General features: G+C 44.4%; 1 protein-coding gene across 2 annotated transcripts in view; it reads left to right on the forward strand.

The window, feature by feature from the left end:
* SLC16A9 (solute carrier family 16 member 9) overlaps positions 1–19437 on the forward strand; it is a 56009-nt gene that overhangs the window by 14288 nt on the left and 22284 nt on the right. The window contains exon 2 of one of the 2 annotated variants that reach the window (XM_063434964.1): positions 3353–3578. In XM_063434964.1, coding sequence (XP_063291034.1) covers positions 3401–3578 — 178 coding nt within the window. In that variant the 5' untranslated portion in view covers positions 3353–3400. The remainder of the gene's footprint in view (positions 1–3352; positions 3579–19437) is intronic. The other variant, XM_063434963.1, reaches the window with a different exon arrangement.

Consider the following 19437-nt stretch of genomic DNA (forward strand, 5'->3'; position numbering starts at 1 on the left):
TGGACGAATTCATCCAAGCATGCATACATGTGGCAAGATGTGCCCTGAGTCAAACCTTCAATATTGCGAACACCCATTACCGCAATTACCAGAAAACAACCTCCTACAGAAAAATATCGTACTTAAAAGAGACTACTTTTATGCAACTCCAAGTGAGCAAGCTCAACGAGTCAGCCTCTGGGTTTATTTTCTTATACAAAAACCCATACAGGTGGAAATTAAGGGACCACTGCCCTAATTAACTCAGCAGCACACAGCAAAAAAAAAAAAAAAAACAAGACTGCTTTTTAAACCTTTTCAATGTATGCATATGTACAGATTAAAAAGATAATAACAACCTCTGTCCACAATTTTGTATGTCTCCAAGGGAACTCCTGGTTTTCAACTTTTAGAGAAAAATAGTCTACTTAAAAGAGACTACTTTTGGCGGAGCTTGACTAGCAAGAGGAGCAGACGTGTGTGCCCTGAGCTCCTGCTATGAACGCAAACAAAACTGCTTTTACCCCAGAAAAAACGAAGATTCAACCCACTCACGGGCAATACAGATCCCAGAGGGGACACAGCGATACACCCCAAGACCTTCCCAATCTGCCAAGCCACGGGAGACTAGAGGGGCACCACTGCGGCCTACTAAACCAGAGCTGGGGAGAGGCGGCCGATCTCCCTGCTTCCTGGTTATAAGCGTGAACACACGATCTCCTACCCCCCCCCTTTGGACCGGCGGGGGTCATCCCGGTCCCCACTCGACTGCCTTACCCACTCGACCCGATAGGCGAACCTTGCACGGGGCCCAAGTACCTGTGGAGGCCCTGCCTAAAATGGCGACTGACACATGGCCGGCAGAGATGGCGTATGAACAACACGAACCAGCCCTCCGCTCTCTGGACCGCGTGTTACAACGGCTGAATGAGCATTTTTACCAGCTATGGATCAACTTAGAGACCCACATGATCTCGATACCGCTCCAGCCTCGAATTATCAGACAGGGCGGCAGGCGACGGAGGGAGTGGAAGACCCCCTCGGGCCTCAATTACCTTAACAAGCCTGCACCTCCAACTACGGGCCCACCTGGGCCGAGGGCCACCAAGGGCAGGACCCGAAGGCATCACCCACATGGACGGAGGGATGGCCGCCATGGAAGGCAGCAGACCATCAGACCCCTCCGCTACCCCAACCACGGGAAGGACCCGGCCCATGGAAGTGCCCGGGTCCGGGGTTTCAAGATGCCGGCCTTCATTCCGGCCCGGGGCTGGAGGGTGGAAGTGCCTCGCCCCCGGCGACCAGCCGCCTCTGCAACCACCCCTACCACCAGAGCAGCAAGCCGAGAACAGGACATAGAGCGAGAAGGCAGCCCACGAGAAGCCCGCTATCAGCTCACCTGCACGGACGCTCCTTCTGAGCACAAGTGGTTCCAGCCGAGAGCCGGAGTCGGGTGAACCCCAGAGACTGTAAGATTCAGCCACTGAGGACACAATAATGACCCCCAAAGAGACTTTCCTATGATACCGACCTACCACTTGCCTGATAGCCCAGTTTAAGCTAGCAACTCTGCCCAAACGTTCTATTTTAAGTTAATCTAGGCCTTTTACTGTTACAGTTGCATGACCTTACCTACGAATTTTTCATGTTTTTCTTTAAGCATGGGTCTCAGTAATCGTTGTTTTATGTTTTGTTCTTTAATCCACTCTTATAGTCCAGTTGGTAAACAAAATTGTGAGCATTACTGCAATATAGCATCCTGGACGTACGTTATCTAGCTTGTGACAAACCTATTATCAACCAAAAATGTGCTAACTCCTCAAGACCATGAACATGATATGTATGTCGTATCAAACGCTTATTACTAATATTATGGCATTGCAAAGCTATATGTTATGTTCAAACCTGACCTCCCAGAGGCAGACAAATGATGTTAATGTTATCATATGTTTTTTACCATGCAAAATAGTCTGAATATTAATCGCATGCCAAATACTTTCTTGTTAAACTATGTCGTCCACCTAAAGTGACCTTAAATGTTTAAACATAATAACTGAACTCTCATGGTTGCTAAGATTAGGAGACTCTAGATCAAAAATACTCCATGATTAGGCCCTGTAACTCACTGCATAGGACCTACTTAACGTTCAGACTAATGACTAGCAAAACCATGCATATACGCAGAGCGCCTAGACTCAGCAAACCTTATTAAACAACAACTATATAGTCACCCTAGCAGCAAAGTTTATCTTATTTAACCATAAATCTTGTTTATTATGTTAACCAGAATAATAGATGAACATAGCCTGTGACCTCTCAGACGCACCTAACCCATAAATCAATATGTGTCACTACTCGTAGACTACATCACACAACATTCTATAACACATACCTTAACAACTAGTAGATTGTACCTAGCCAGTGGAAATCTTACTAAACCTAACCTTAAGCGTTCGACTAATCACCTACTAACAAAAAAAAGTGCAGATTTAACAATGCTACTTCACTGTATCATCCTGTACCAAATATTGCCTGTTTATGCTGTTGTGGCATACCTGAGCAGCTTGTATTTTTCGCTTGCACTACAAAAATAAAGAATTAAAAAAAAAAAAAAAAAGACTACTTTTATGCAACTCCAAGTGAGCAACCTCAATGAGTCAGCTATGGGTTTATATTGTTATACAAAAACGCATACAGATGGAAATTAAGGGACCACTGCCCTAATTAACTCAGTAGCACACAAGGAAAAAACAACCTGCTTTGTTTTTACCCTTTCAAGTGAAGCAGATTTACTAATTTACTGTTGTAGAAATGTTATAGAAATGCTCCGGCACCCTACTGTTTGCATACAGTTTGACAACTTACCTGGAGTCTACCAATCGTTGATCACCTCCTCCTCTTCAATGAGCTAGCCCAGCAGTACAAGGCTTAGCTCATTGGCTGGGAACACTAAACGGACACTTGCAGCCAATTAGCTGTCCCAGCACTGAACTCCAGTCTAACAAAGACCCTTGCAGGAACATCTGGTTCTCCTCGAGGCTGTGATCATCACTCAGTAAGTTGTCAAAGAGCTTGCCTGTTGTCAAAGAGATTGTGAGATATTTTAGACAGTGTCTTGTGAATAACTATTCCTTTTCTGCTGGAGATTTTTTGCAATTGGATTAAGAGACAGTAACCCAAGATTGGGTTCTATGGATTTTAGTCTATAGTCTTCTATTGATACTAAACCCCAAATGCATTCAGTAGTCAAGTTCATTCTCACCGACATGTTTATGTGTCCATCCATCCATGCATTTCTCCATCTACTGTAGTTTATTTTTTTGTTGTGTGCAGAACAAATCTGTTAAATGTTACTTTTTTTTCCCCTGTACAGAGCTTTAAACAACAGCACATTTAGAAATGTCGTACCAGAAACCCCCAGATGGAGGATGGGGCTGGGTTATCGTTACTATCTCATTCTTCATCCAGTTTCTGTGCTATGGTTCTCCCCTTTCTGTTGGAGTGCTCTATGTTGAATGGTTGGATGTTTTCGAAGAAGGCAAAGGGAAGACGGCCTGGGTTGGGTCGTTGGCCGCTGGATTTGGGCTTCTGGCAAGTAAGTAAATTAAGTGACTGAGATAATATACTTTTTTTCTTTGTAATTTTTCTGCCTTTGAGACATATGTAACTCATTCACTGAACAGCACACAAATGTTCTCCACTTGTAACATAGTATCCACTTGTCACAATTTGTCTGATTAAACCAAATGCAATACACTTGTCAATTCAGAAAAGGTAAATTCAGTTATTTCAACAGAGTTGGATGTTTCATTCGGCTGCTATTTAGTTGTCTGTTTTATATTGATTTATAACTGAACAGCTAAATTGCCACCAAATTCCCTTCAATTGGTTTGAGATAGCTTGATACAGACCAGTGGAATTGCACCTACAACTATATGGACCCCTATGCCTTTGTCATTTAAACCCCAACTCCTTAAGCCCTTTACATTTGTAATGATACACCAACTCTAAATGCAGAGCAAACCCTATTATTACCTTCTATGAGTTGATTCAGTCTGTGTTTTCAGCATTACATGCGCAAAGTGTATATAAAGCCATGAATCTGAGTTTTCAATAACAGGAATTATAAATAAATCTTTGAAATCTACCAATATTTGGAGTATTGCTATGCTGGCAAAATCCTTTATCCACTTAAATCTGCTATCTAAGAGTAGATCTCAAGTAAATAGACATCCAGAGTACGTCAGCTGTGAAACATATCAGTGCTCGTATCAGTAGTTTTACTGCTGCACACCTGTCCTCTGAACTTAGTGCTTCATATAAACTGCCTCCGATTAGCAGGGAAGAAAGGTGTGGATGTGTTCTCTATGCTAAGCCTCATTAGTAATATATGCAAGTCCTTCATTATGGTCATGGTAATAGCAGACCGATGCTTTCTGCTGTTGTGGAAAGATAGATTGGCTGTCCATAATTGCATTAGTGAGACAAATCGTGTTACTTACTGATACATTTATCTGGCTGATATTATTTTTTTTTGCTAATTTTTGACATGAAGGGTTCTCTAGATTATGTAAATATACAAACATATAGCTATAAGCAGAATTTAAATAAAAAAGCAACAAAAAAGCTAAACACAAAAAAGCAATATATGTATATATTGTAAAAATGTATATGTGCTATTTGCTCGGTAGTGTTTATTAGCAAATTATAGCAATAAGAATATATCGTTATATAGGGGTTAACTTACAATGTATATTTTAACAAAATGATGCCTGCCATTATGTTGGTAATTTATTTGTTTTAAAATAATTGTGCTGCGGTAATGTGTGTGTTCTCTGATAATAAAACCACATGCTCTGTGTTACTCTATATTGTTAATCCACACAGTACAAACACATCTCAGTTGTAAAATGGTTATTCGCTTAAAGGAACACTAAGGCTCAGGAACACAAACATGTATTCCTGACACTATTGTGTTAAAACCACCATCTAGCCCCCTCCCCCCATTCCCTGCTTAAATATAGTAAAATATTACTTGTATTCAAGTATGTAGCTGCTGGCTCTTCCCCTATCTGCTGACATCATCAGAAGTAGTGGTCTGAGCCAATCACAATGCTTCCCCATAGGATTGGCTGAGACTGTCATGGAGTCAGATCAGGGGCAGAGACAGCACAAGTCAAACACAGCCCTGACCAATCATCTCCCCATAGAGATGAATTGAATCAATGAATCTCTATGAGGAAAGTTCAGTGTCTGCATGCAGAGGGAGGAGACTCTGATATGTTGTGATGCAGACTAGGCAGCACTGCCCAGGGAAGCACCTCTAGCAGCCATCTAAGGTGTGGTCAGTGGAGTTATCACTAGGCTTCTCTTTTTGTATTTGTATTTACTTTGTATCACACAGCCTGGTTACAATGCTGCTGCCCATCCCATGTGTTCCCTATTAAGGGTTAATAAGTATAGGGGTGTATACAGGGGCGTATTAGCCGCGAGGCAAACAAGGCATTTGCCTTGGGCGGCATTTTCCAGGGGGCGGCAAAAAAAGCCGCCCCCAAATGCCCAGGGCAAATGCCTTGTTAGCCTTGCGGCTAACAGACATGCCGGCGGGCTGCTGGGCGATCGGGCGGCACTGCCTGGCGGGCGGGCGGCCGGCGAGGGAGCACTTCCCCTGAGCTGTCTGCTCAGCTCCCTCGCCAGCCGCAGAGTGAGGCTGGGAGGCGGAGCCGGAATATGACGTCATATTCCGGCTCCCAGCCTCACTCTGAGGCGCGCGAGGGAGCTGAGCAGACAGCTTAGGGGAAGTGCTCCCTCGCCGGCCGGCCGCTCGCCAGGCAGTGCCGCCCGATCGCCCAGCAGCCACTGGACCACAAGGGAGGAAGAGACACCCCCCCTCCCCAGCATTCCCAAAGGTAAGGAGGCTGGGGGGGGGGGGGGGTTGTTAAATTAAAAAAAAAATGTGTTAAAAATAAATTTAAAAAAAAATGTGTTAAAAATAAATAAAAAATGTTAAAAATAAATTAAAGGGGGCGTGGTCTGACCGTCGATGAGACTAGACGTGTCTCACTAGGGCTCCCGGCGAAACGCGCCTTCAGTAGCAAAATTTAGCAATCTTACCCAATTTTTCGATACCTCAAGATACCCGCAGGTATGGAGAAGAGGCTCCCCAAAAAACAGCAGAAGCGGGGCACAGAATCGGGCGGTACAGTCCTGGACCTCATGGCGGCTCAGAAACATGGCCGCCAGGGGCCCCAGGATGGCGCTGGAACAACCCCACAGACATCGCCTCGTGCAGAAAGGGAGGCCTCCCCCGACGACCGGGACACTGTGCTGGCTAAACTAGCTGAGGTGAGAACATTCCTGGCGGGCAAAATTGCTAAAGCCACGGCGGTTCTCCAGGCCAAGATTGGGGCCCTGGGAGAGCGTACCACGAAGCTAGAGGTCCGCATGGAGGCCTCGACCCAGGCCCATAACGCTGTAGTGGACAGGGCAAACGGCATGGCGGCCCAACTGGTGGCAATGGACCTCGCCTTTGAAGATTTGGCCAACCGGTCCCGGAGAAATAATGTCCGCCTGCGAGGCCTGCCCGAGAGCGCTGATGAGGACCTACACGGGCTCCTACTTGCCGTCCTGAAACCGCTCCTCCCGCAACTACCAGAGGAGCAGTGGCATATGGAAAGGGCCCACAGGGCTTTCAGAGGCCAGAGGAACGACGTCAATTCCCCGAGGGATGTCGTCGTCCGCTTCCTATACTACCGCACTAAGGAGGCACTAATGAAAAAGAGCCGAGAGGGGCCCATCCGACATGCCGGAAAGGTGGTTACCCTGTTCCACGATCTGGCTCCCTCCATGCTGCAACGGAGGAGGGAATGGCGGCCCATCACGGAGGCCCTACGTGCAGCCGGCATCAGGTATGCGTGGGGGTTCCCCTTCAAGTTGATGGTATTCCGGGGAGATCGAACGCACGTTCTCGCACCGGGAGGGGACCCCCACCGCCTGCTCAGCGGCCTGGGCGTACAACCGCCTTCTGACCTACCTGACTTGGCGATGAACCCGGAGGATCTCCCTCGTATGGTCTCGGAGTGGACGGAGGCAGGATCGAGAGGACGCAGCTGAAGGTAGCTGGTATCGTATCGTTCTTCCAGTTGGCATCCCTGGTTTCCCCCGTCCTGTGCTGGCCAGCGCCTTGCGGAAGGCTGGCGGTTTTTTCGCCCGACATGTTTAATTGGGGTGGAGTATGGGACGGAGCCCAAAGTTGTGGGTGTGGGGCCTGTTTTTTCACCTGGTCCCCCCCCCCCCTTTTCTTACTACCCGGCCATTTCCCTGGGGCCTGCGGGGTCACCCACCTCAAGTTGCGGGAGTTATGCGGAGTGCCCTTCCCCTCCTTTGTCACCACGATGTCTTTCCTTGCCCGGGGGGTTTGGGATGGTCTGCTGGTGGTTTGGGAGGGGGTTCGGGTTGGTTTGCTGGTGGTTTGGGAGGGGGTTCGGGTTAGGCTCCTGCCAGTGGTACTCTGTTGCGGCATGGGGAGTGAATTACCTGAAGGTGAACTTCCAACGTGCGAGGATCGGACAGGCCTCCTCCGGGTTTGTTATTCTTGTTAGACCTTTCCCCCTGCTTTTTGTTCCCTACTGTTGCTAGCTTGGCGTCTCTGTTCCCCCCCCGGGGGGCGCCACTTGCCTGGTTGGGGTTGCGGGGACCTCGGTCCCTCTCCCCGTCCGGCGGGGCCTTGGTGGTCCTGAGCCCCCGGGGGGGGAATAGAGAGGGCTGGGTTGTAAGGGAGGCAATAGCCACACCCTTGCGGTGTATAGGTTGTAGCGGTTATGCTTTAGACAATAGTTCCAAATGTATATATGTTTCTGATAGAGTTATATGATGGAGCCGGAGCAGGGGGGACAAAGAGCAAAGCAGCCTAGTGGCCTGGGCGGGCCGTTGGCCAAGCTCCAATTGGCTTCTCATTTAAAAAATATATATATATATATAAATAAAAAACAAAAAATAACAAAAACAAACAAAAAATCAAAAAACAAAACAACAACGAAAAATATAAAAAACAACGAAAATGAAAACAAAATGTATATATGTTTATGATACTGTTGTATGATAAAACCGGAGTAAGGGGGACAGGGAGCAGAGCAGGTTGATAGCCTGATGTGTGCTGTTTGCCAAGTTACATTTTACTTATCCTCACGAAAATGTATATATGTTTTATGATAGAGTTGTACGATGACACCGGAGCAAGGGGGACAAAGAGCTATGTAGTCTAATAGCCAGGTGGGCGCTGTTTGCCAAGTTACTTTTTTACCATCAAAAACAATAACAAAACAGAAAAACGTAAAAAAAAAAAAAACTCACAAAAACAACAAAAACGGAAAACAAAATGTATATATGTTAATGTTAAACTTGTGTGCTAAAGCTGGTGCAAGGGGGACAAGGTGCGAAGCAGTTAGGTAGCCAGCTGTGTCCCGTTTGCCCAGTTGCGTTTTACTTATCACCATATAACTGTATGTATGTTTATGATAAAATGGTGGAATGAAACCGGAGCAAAGGGGACAAAGAACAAAGTAGATTAATAACCTGATGGGTGCTGTTTGCCACGTTACATTCTGCTTACCATCAAAATATCAAAAAACAAAAACAAAAAAACAACAACAAAACAAATTGTATATATGTTGCTGATAAAATTGTATTGTACAACTGGAGCAAGGGGGACAAGGCGCAAAGCAGTTAGCTAGCCTGCTGTGTGCTGATGGCCAAGTTACATTTTATATATCAAAACTCAAGAGGAAAACCTGTTCAACAAAAGTGTAGAAACTTTATGTGGATATTGATAATATAGCAGAATCTGAAACGATTCGAGACCTAAAATCCGCATGTACGATACTACACGGGCGGAACCACACGTGGCTACTTTGTTTTTGTGTAGGCAGGCCTAGGGTTTTTTGTAGAAGGGAGAGGGTATGCAAAGGGGTGCGGGGTGCGATCTGCCTGATATTAGTGACCCCCTTTTTCCCCTGGTTAGTTTCTTGGGTAGGGCCCAAAGCTCTACTGTTTACGTACACCCGCGTAACGCAGGGTTAACATCATTTAGTCGCCACGGGTGCCAGTGGAGGGTGTACATATTTTTCGCTATCACTTATACATATTGTACTATAGCATTTGAACCTTACAAATTTAAGAGTTTCCCAAAAAAAAAAAAAAAAAAATAGTAAACCAACTGCGTGAAAAATTACCCCTAAATCTAACTTTGATGATGTAATACGCAACTATACACTGGACGACCGAACAGCAGGGGGTACAACCTATTTCATATTGTAACATTATCTACTGCGGATGGCCGCGGTTGCGCCCTGGGGGCGACTTGCATGTCGCCTTAAGGTGATGAAACTGTGTGCCATAAGCCACTTGCCCACCCATTAGACATTAATTGAATGCCTTTTGGGGGCTCTTTCAGTAATACTGGCCTGGTCAAACAGCATAAGAGGGGGTTATTTATCCTAGATTAGGGATAAGGTTGGTTTTGTTACCTGAATCCTTCCGTATTGTATGATAATTTGAGTTTTCTCCTGCTCAGGATCTACAGTTTATGTTAACAGGGAGGGGTTACGAGATGGGTATGGGGTGGGATAACATTATATTGGTAAGATCTCTATGGAATATGTGGGGCGCGGGTAGGCGGGGCTTTAGGGATCCTCAGTCTCCTCCACGCGTTGATCGCAAAGGGGACGAGGGCTCTCGCGACCCAATATGTTCTGGCAAGTGGTAAGACCAGAATTTTCACTGCATCGGATTGTATCCGGATGCCTTTTTCTTTTTTTTCGGTTATTTCTTTTCTTCTCTCTTCCTCTCTTCTTTTCCCACCCTGACCCTTCCCATCCTTTTTCGCTCCTGGGGGGGGGGGCGGACGAGTGGACCATTCCGGCGCAGTTCCCTGTCGCTCGAGGGGCTCTCTCTAATACAAACAGCGACAACGGAGCGTTACTGGTGAGTAACGTATTACATGATGGCGATTAAGATTACCACTTTAAACGTCAAGGGTCTAAACGCCCCTAAAAAGAGACGTCTAATGTTTAGGGCCCTGAAAAGGATGAACTCGGACGTTGTTTACCTTCAGGAAACCCACCTGCCTAAACAGGCTACTTTTCGATTAAGTGACCACGTATACACGGGCTCCTTTGAAGCCAGATCGTATCGTAAACGGAACGGAGTCGCTATAGTTATCAAACGCTCTTGCCCCTTCCAGCTGTCAGCCCAGGATGCGGACCCGGGGGGACGATACATTATAGTTACCGGAACTCTCCATTCCCACGTCGTACACCTGATCAACATATACGCCCCGAATCAGCCAGATGCTGGGTTTTGGTCTACGCTGCGCGATAAGGTTGCCGTGCTACCGCACGGCATGGTCCTTCTGGGAGGAGATTTTAATGCCACACCATGTCCGGCGATGGATAGGAGCTCCAGGGATGGAGGTCCGAGATCGCAGGGACGCGGGGGACAGGACCGCCAGCTTAAGACCTTTATAGCGGAAATGGGATTGGTAGATGCCTGGAGGGCGCAACATCCTGGGGACAGAGATTATACGTTTTACTCTGCTGCCCATGGAACCTACTCTAGAATAGACCTGTTTCTAATAAATGCAGCAAGCCTTTCCAGGCTCTCGAGCTCAGAGGTTGGGAATATATCATGGTCTGACCATGCTGACGTATCTATAGTCATAGAAACATAGAATGTGACGGCAGATAAGAACCATTCGGCCCATCTAGTCTGCCCAGTTTTCTAAATACTTTCATTAGTCCCTGGCCTTATCTTATAGTTAGGATAGCCTTATGCCTATCCCACGCATGCTTAAACTCCTTTACTGTGTTAACCTCTACCACTTCAGCTGGAAGGCTATTCCATGCATCCACTACCCCCTCAGTAAAGTAATATTTCCCGATATTATTTTTAAACCTTTGTCCCTCTAATTTAAGACTATGTCCTCTTGTTGTGGTAGTTTTTCTTCTTTTAAATATAGTCTCCTCCTTTACTGTGTTGATTCCCTTTATGTATTTAAATGTTTCTATCATATCCCCCCTGTCTCGTCTTTCCTCCAAGCTATACATGTTAAGATCCTTTAACCTTTCCTGGTAAGTTTTATCCTGCAATCCATGAACCAGTTTAGTAGCCCTTCTTTGAACTCTCTCTAAGGTATCAATATCCTTCTGAAGATAGGGTCTCCAGTACTGTGTACAGTACTCCAAGTGAGGTCTCACCAGTGTTCTGTACAATGGCATGAGCACTTCCCTCTTTCTACTGCTAATACCTCTCCCTATACAACCAAGCATTCTGCTAGCATTTCCTGCTGCTCTATTACATTGTCTGCCTACCTTTAAGTCATTAGGTAATCTTTGCACGGCGAGCAAGATGAGATGAGTCGGTTCTGGACAGCACCCGGAAGGCTATTACGGATTACTTTCAGGTCAACACCACACCGGACGTAAGCATCACCATGATATGGGCTGCACATAAGGTGGTCATAAGGGGGGATTTGATTAAACTGGCCACAAGAAAGAAACGACTGAAACACCTTCACCTGGAAACCCTGCTTAAACGGCTGAGGAACCTGGAGCAACAGCACCAAACTACCCGGACGCTGAGATACTCGGTAGACTGGAAGCAGTCAGACGAGACATACGCACACTACTGCTGGATGACACTGCTAGGGCCATGACATGGTCCAAACGGACCTATTTCGATAAAGCCAATAAAATGGATACGCTATTGGCCAGGACGCTACGGCCCAGGCAACAACGGACTCACATTACGGCCATCAGACACCCGGATGGTACGACAAAAACGAAACCGACAGACATCGCAAAGGTATTCGAAGAATACTACAAACAATTGTATAATCACTCACCACACGAACACTTGATGGGAGGCCAGGAGGACCGGGGCATATCACGCTATCTCGACGGATTAGACTTGTCCAAATTGTCAAGGGACGCAGCCGGGAACCTAGCTGCGGAAATCAGTATTGAGGAGGTGGACAAGGCCATATCGAGCCTTAAGGGCAACAAGGCACCTGGCCCTGATGGATATGATGGCTCGTATTACAAGGCCTTTCGGGAAGAGCTAGCACCTCACCTGGCGACGCTGTTTAACTCCTTAAGTTTGGGAACCATTGGACAATAGTGCCCTGGGCAATGGAGACACTTGATGCGATAATATTAAGATCACTGCTTGGGGGGTCCTCAGCTCGTTCGCCCTCCCCCCCTCTTTATTCCTTTGACCTTCTTTCTTTTCTTTATCCTTTTTTCCTCTCTCATCTTTATATCTTTCCATAACCCTTAGTAGAAGAGGGTGTTCTCTTATATTCTTTTTTTTTAACTTGTATGGTCTCAGTCTGTATGGCTATAGTTCCATCCTAGCACAGACATCTGTCCTGATGGAGAGGCGGGGATCCCTAGGGCTACTCCTACTTTGGGTAGTCTCGGGGCTAATGCTCGGGGCATAGAACCTGACTAGTAGTACAACATACAAGTAGAGAGGCGGATAGCCTGGAATTCCGGAGGTGGATAATCTGTAGGAATGATATATAATTGGAGCTCTGGAAGAGGTTATTTATTATCGTATACTACTGCACGGGATCTATCATAACGTTATTTTTAGATATGCCTCTCCTATATATTAATAAGGAACTTAACTGATGTTACTATAAAAACGAAAAACCCTCGAAGGGGGCAAGTGATACAGAATGCATAATGTGAATTGCTGTATTTGCTAGAGAAGTTATATTTGTATTTAAATGTATGTTCCTGTATATTTTGGCTTCTGCGCAAGCCTACAAGTTTGTGTTACTCTTGCCTTCCCTATCGAGTGCAAAAATAAAGAATTTAAAAAAAAAAAATGTTAAAAAAAAAGTGTTAAAAATAAATTTGAAAAAATGTGTTAAAAATAAATTTTAGAAAAATGTGTTAAAAATAAATTTTAGAAAAATGTGTTAAAAATAAATTTTAGAAAAATGTGTTAATGTGGGTGGGTGAGTGTCTGTGTCTGTTAGTGTGTGTGTCTGTGTCTGTTAGTGTGTGTGTGTCAGTGTGTGTGTCTGTTAGTGTTTCTGTCTGTGTCTGTTAGTGTGTGTGTGTCTGTTAGTGTGTGTGTCTGTCTGTTAGTGTGTGTGTGTGTGACTGTGTGTGTCTGACTGTGTGTGTCTGTTAGTGTGTGTGTCTGTTAGTGTGTTTGCCTGTGAGTGTGTGTGTATGTTAGTGTGTGTGTATGTTAGTGTGTGTGTATGTTAGTGAGTGTGTGTCTGCTAGTTTGTGGCTGCCAGTGAGTGTGTGTCTGTTAGTGTGTGTCTGTTAGTGTGTTTCTGTTAGCTAGTGTATGCGTATCTGTCAGTGAATGTGTGTGTGTGTATTTAGAATGCGGGGCAGGGGGAAAGGTTGGGTGGGGGTGGCGCGGGGGGGTCGAGGGCGCCTGAGTTTTGTCCTGCCTAGGGCAGCACAAAACCAGGATACACCACTGGGTGTATATAAAAAATACCCCTTTCTGTCTCATTAGAGATATCTTTGCCAGAAGCTCAAGGAAGCAGGCTGAAGGGTCAGTGTTAGGACCCGCTTAGGGGGGTCTGCCTTGACGTTGGCAGGCAGGCATTCCCTCCAATGGCCATTGGAGCAACTAAATGACCTCCATTTGTCTAAATATACATGGGGATTAAGGAGAAAGTGCAAGTAACATTTTCTTTTCTTTGGTTTTTACTATATATTGGGGCTGATGTGTATTGTAGTTCTTGCTGCTGGCCCAGCAGTAATGGGACTAAGCGCAGGACTTCTCTTTTTGTATTTGTATTTACTTTGTATCACACAGCCTGGTTACAATGCTGCTGCCCATCCCATGTGTTCCCTATTAAGGGTTAATAAGTATAGGGGTGTATATAAAAAATACCCCTTTCTGTCTCATTAGAGATATCTTTGCCAGAAGCTCAAGGAAGCAGGCTGAAGGGTCATTGTTAGGACCCGCTTAGGGGGTCTGCCTTGACGTTGGCAGGCGGGCATTCCCTCCAATGGCCATTGGAGCAACTAAATGACCTCCATTTGTCTAAATATACATAGGGATTAAGGAGAAAGCGCAAGTAACATTTTCTTTTTTTGGTTTTTACTATAAATTGGGGCTGATGTGTATTGTAGTTCTTGCTGCTGGCCCAGCAGTAATGGGACTAAGCGCAGGGCTTCTCTTTTTGTATTTGTAATGTAAACACTGCATTTTCTCTGAAAAGACAGTGTTTACAGCAAAAAGACTGAACGGAATGATTCTACTCACCACCAGAACAAATGCAATAAACTGTAGTTGTTCTGGTGACTATAGTATCCCTTTAAGTTAGAATTCCAAGTGAAGTTAAAATTTAAAGGACCACTATAGTGCCAGGAAAACATACTTGTTTTCCTGGCACTATAGTGCCCTGAGGGTGCCCCCACCCTCAGGGACCCCCTCCCGCCGGGCTGGATGGAGAGTAAAGGGTTAAAACGTACCTTTATTCCAGCGCCGGGCGGGGAGCTCTCCTCCTCCTCTCCGCCTCCGATTCTCCCTTTCGGCTGAATGCGCATGCGCGGCAAGAGCTGGGCGCGCGTTCAGCCGGTCGCATAGGAAAGCATTTACAATGCTTTCCTACGGACGCTTGCGTGCTCTCACTGTGATTTTCACAGTGAGAATCACGCAAGCGCCTCTAGCGGCTGTCAGTGAGCCAGCCACTAGAGGATTTGGGGGCTGGATTAACCCTATTATAAACATAGCAGTTTCTCTGAAACTGCTATGTTTATAAAAAAAAAAAAGGGTTAATCCTAGCTGGACCAGGCACCCAGACCACTTCATTAACCTGAAGTGGTCTGGGTGCCTAGAGTGGTCCTTTAAAGTTTACAAAAATGAACTAGAGAAAAATTAGCTATGCTTTCAGTTCGGCTTTTCTATGCTTAAATTTGACATTTTTGTTCAATTTACTGTACATTTTCACTTTAGTAAATAGCCCTGTTGATATTTTGATATTAAATTAAAAGCAATAAAAAATATTAAAACCAATAAAACATCAATTCAATGTACCCCTTGAAGTGATCAGCAATCAAAGGTGACAGTGAATACAAATTAAGGCCAGCTGTTTTGGAATACATCTCCATATTAGCCATGCTACTAGTTCAACTACTTTGGGCTAAAATTTGAAATTCACTTAGAATTTCCGACAGTTCTCTCTTTAAAGAATTGTCTGAATAGATACAATGAATTTTGCAACCATGATTCATGCAAGATATGAATCATAGTTACATCCAATATGTATCTGCTGTCAGTTTATGCACACTGATGAATGCTAGTTGTTTATTTTTTATTTTGTGCATTCTGCAAAGTGTCAAAAAACAAGGATTTTTAAATGTAAGCAATAAAACAATTTTAGTTTAAGTCATTTTGGTGTAACGATCATGCCTCTGCAGTCACACTTCTCAATTATCTGCCATTTGGGAGTTAAATCCCTTTGTATATGCACTCTAGCCACACTTCCTCTGTCTGTGACTCACACAGAGTCTTCAAGTAAAAAAATAGTTTAATTTTCAACAAGATATTATAGAAAAGTGTGTTTACTTTAGAAGTTTGTGTCCCCTGCTCTACTGAACTTAAAACAACACCATAGGATCAGGAATACAAATGTGTATTCCTGACCCTATAGTGTTAAAACCCCCATTTAGGTGACTTGCCCCCCTTAATACATAGTTTACTCACCTTACTTCCAGCGCCGCACAGTTCCACCAGCGCTGGCCCTGCCCCCAATCCGCCTCCTTGGCCGACATAAACAGAATTGATGATCTCAGACAATATAATGCTTTCCTATAGGGGGCGGGCCAAAGCCAGGTTGGCCAATCAGCACTGACCCAGGAAACACCTCTAGTGGCCGTCTGAGAAGTGGCCACTGGAGGTGTCCCTAGGGAGCAATATAAACACTGCCTTTTCTCTGAAAAAATGCTGCAGAGACTGACTATACTCACCAGAACAACTACAATAAGCTGTAGTTGCCCTGGTGACTATAGTGTCCCTGTGAAAAAAAACAAAAAAAAAAACTCTCTTTCTCTCTCTCTCTCTCTCTCTCTCTCTCTCTCTCTCATGTTGCAGGCTCTAGTAGGCTAATAGCAGAGAAGGAGATAAGACATTCTAAATTAAAAATACTGTGCAATAACAGAAGCTAAAACATTTATACTCTTAGAAACTTTGTAGGGAGGCTGTATGAGCCTCAGTCAGGGGAGGTGTAATTAGGGTTACATAAACTAGGCAGGTTAACTCATACAAATGAGAAGATTGAGCAGTGGACCGTATGATCTATTCACCAAAACCACTTAAAGGGGCACTATAGTCACTAGAGCAACTACAGCTTAACCCCTTACGGACCAAACTTCTGGAATAAAAGGGAATCATGACATGTCACACATGTCATGTGTCCTTGAGGGGTTATTAATGTAGTTCTTCTGGTGAGTATAGTATGCCCCTGCAGGCATTTTCAGGTAAACACTGCCTTTTAAAATAAATGGGACACCACAGTCATTAAGATGTGCAGCACTGACGTTCAGCGTCTTCATGCTCTGCATGGAGATGCTGAACTTTCACCATAGAGATGCATTGCTTCAAGGAGGCAAATTCGGGTTTGAATTAAAGGTAACATACTTACTTAAGGGGGGCTGAGGACCTGAATAGTGTTTTTTTTTTTTAACACTATATGGTCAGGAATACATGTTTGTATTCCTGACCTTATAGTATTCCTTTAAGATAAAGTTGTTTGTTGCTTAGAGTATCCTTTTAACCCCAAGGAAGAACATTCAGTGTGAACATGCCATGACTGCATGTTTTTATTATTAAACTTTCCTGTAAAGATTAACAAGCTACATTGCTTTATGTATTCGTTCCTTCTGGTTTAAGGTTGATAACAGATACTTTGAACTGCAGTGATCTGCAAAACATGTTCACCTCGTAACCTCACTGGTAGAAGAGTAATCCAGAGTGTGAATATAACAAACCTGATGATATATGTTTTGTTGTATATTTACTTATGGATAAAGGGAGTTCAGGCTGTGATCATGTTAGAGAGTTGCTTTATTATGGTAAATATGCAACATATGACTGACAACTAGGGTCTCAGTTTTACACATTTGGGTGAAAAAAAATCTCTGAATCAGCTAATCTCTAAATAATGTGGTGGTGTGGGAACTGGACCCCTACTAACTACAAGGGACTCAGTGAATGGTTATCAATACAATTATTGATATGCCAGTTACCTACTGGCAGTATCACATTTGCAATGGGCAGGGTTCCCCATTTCCTTGGGGTAAAATCATGTTGGACATAAATGGTCCTCAAACAACCAGTAGGAATGTAACTAAGGGATGCTCACCCTGGGACAATGGGGCCTACACTTGCATGTCATGTGCCACAGAGGACGGCCAATAGCCTTGGCATTGGTGAGCCAGAATATTATGTAAAAACCAAAGAAAAAAAGGTACCTGCACTTCCCACATCCCTATGTATTTTTAAACAAATGGAGGTCTTTAGTTACCTCCAATGGCCATGAGAGGGTATGCCCACCTGCCACATGAAGGCAGACCTCTTAGGTGGGTTCTAATGCTAACAATTCACCTTGCTTCCTTGAGCTTCTGGCAAAAATATCTCTAATGAGACAGAAAGCGGTATTTTTTATATACATCCCTACATGCTTATTAACCCTTAACGTGGAATAGAGGATATTATGTAATTATTACCAAAAGAGTGCAGATTCCCCATAATAAATAATAAAGCCCTATGTAGGGGGAGTGACATTCTTAACATTTTCCTATACTAATAAATGTATGCAAAATTACATTAACATCCTTGATAATCTTCCAAACAAATCTTGCAAGAAAACAAAATGCATCCAAAAAAACCTGCAACTGCATTGCATACAACACTACATACATGCAAACCATAATGTCCCTTGAAACACAAGTGCCTGGTTTTAGACTATATTACAGCTATATAAAAACCTTATTTAAGTAATATTCTGGAATTATGGTAGAATCTGCATTCAGTGACACAATTTTTGTAAGAAACCGATACACCCCTCAGTCAGGTAAGTGAAATTGCACTTAATTAAAGGAACACTCCAGGCACCCAGACCACTTCTGCCCATTGGAATGGTCTGGGTGCCAACTCCCACTACTCTTAACCCTGCAAGTGTAATTATTGCAGTTTTTTTATAAACTGCAATAATTACCTTGCAGTGTTAACTCCACCTCTAGTGGCTGTCTACTAGAAGCAGCGAAGTGGGACATCGTTGCTGCCTCACGTAAGTGACTGAAGGTGTTTTCACCCCTTCAGCAACTAGGGATTGAGGGGTGGGAGGGAGAGGGGACCTGCAGTGTCAGGAAAACAGATTGTTTCTCAAGTACCAATGAATGGGGTTTATTCAGCGAATTCACCAGCAAAATTTAGGCAAAAATTGTTGATTTGAGAAGATCCTCCAAATCCACTTTAGAAAATAGACATCTTGACTATCTTAGTCTGCTTTTTGGAATGTGTCATTCTTTTCACTGCAATGTAGTGTTTAGTGAATAAGGTTCATAATTGCAATGCTGAACTTGTTTCACGTGCTAGCTCTGCATCCTGTATGCAATCGTAAAAAAACTGTCTCCGATTGACTATTTTGCCAAAGTTTTGGCAATTCCCTAGTCGGTCTCCCATAACTCTCAGTTAACAATTTGGTCCTGTTTCTTTATGGAGTCCGGAGACAAAAAAAAAAAATGTATATCAAATGTTCCAGCCGGATATAATCGTATAAATATATTCATAGCATTTCCTTTCAAAGGAAAACGTGAGTGACTTTATTTACATTTCATTTTAAGGATATTTTTCTTTTTTTTTTTGTAGTTTGCAGATCGGGAACATAGATTGCGATAAGATCGTTTACATAATTTCCTACTTAGAAGGTGCATTGTTTTGAGAAAACCAGTATAAATACTTAGGTATTACCGTATTTTTCGCTCCATAAGACGCACTTTTTTTCCCCTCAAAAGTGAGGGGAAATGTCTGTGCGTCTTATGGAGCGAATATGAAGCTTTACTTACCTGTCTTGCAGCGTTGGCCGGCAGCACAGGGCGCACCGCGGTAGTGGAACTTGAATTTCATGTTCCGGTTTCCGGCGGGACTGAAAGGAAGTGCGCACTCAGCTTGTGCACACTTCCTTTCAGTCCCGCCGGAAACCGGAACATGAAATTCAAGTTCCACTACCGCGGTGCGCCCTGTGCTGCCGGCCAACGCTACAAGACAGGTAAGTAATAATGGGACAAGGGGAGGGGGACAGTATGGGAGAGAAGAATATGGGGAGGGGGATGAAGTCTATGGGGAGGGGGGAGGGGGATGAAGTCTATGGGGAGGGGGGGGGGATGAAGTCTATGGGGAGGGGGGGGGATGAAGTCT

The sequence above is a fragment of the Pelobates fuscus genome, chromosome 10, assembly GCF_036172605.1.
Source record: "Pelobates fuscus isolate aPelFus1 chromosome 10, aPelFus1.pri, whole genome shotgun sequence".
Classification (NCBI taxonomy): Eukaryota; Metazoa; Chordata; class Amphibia; order Anura; family Pelobatidae; genus Pelobates; species Pelobates fuscus.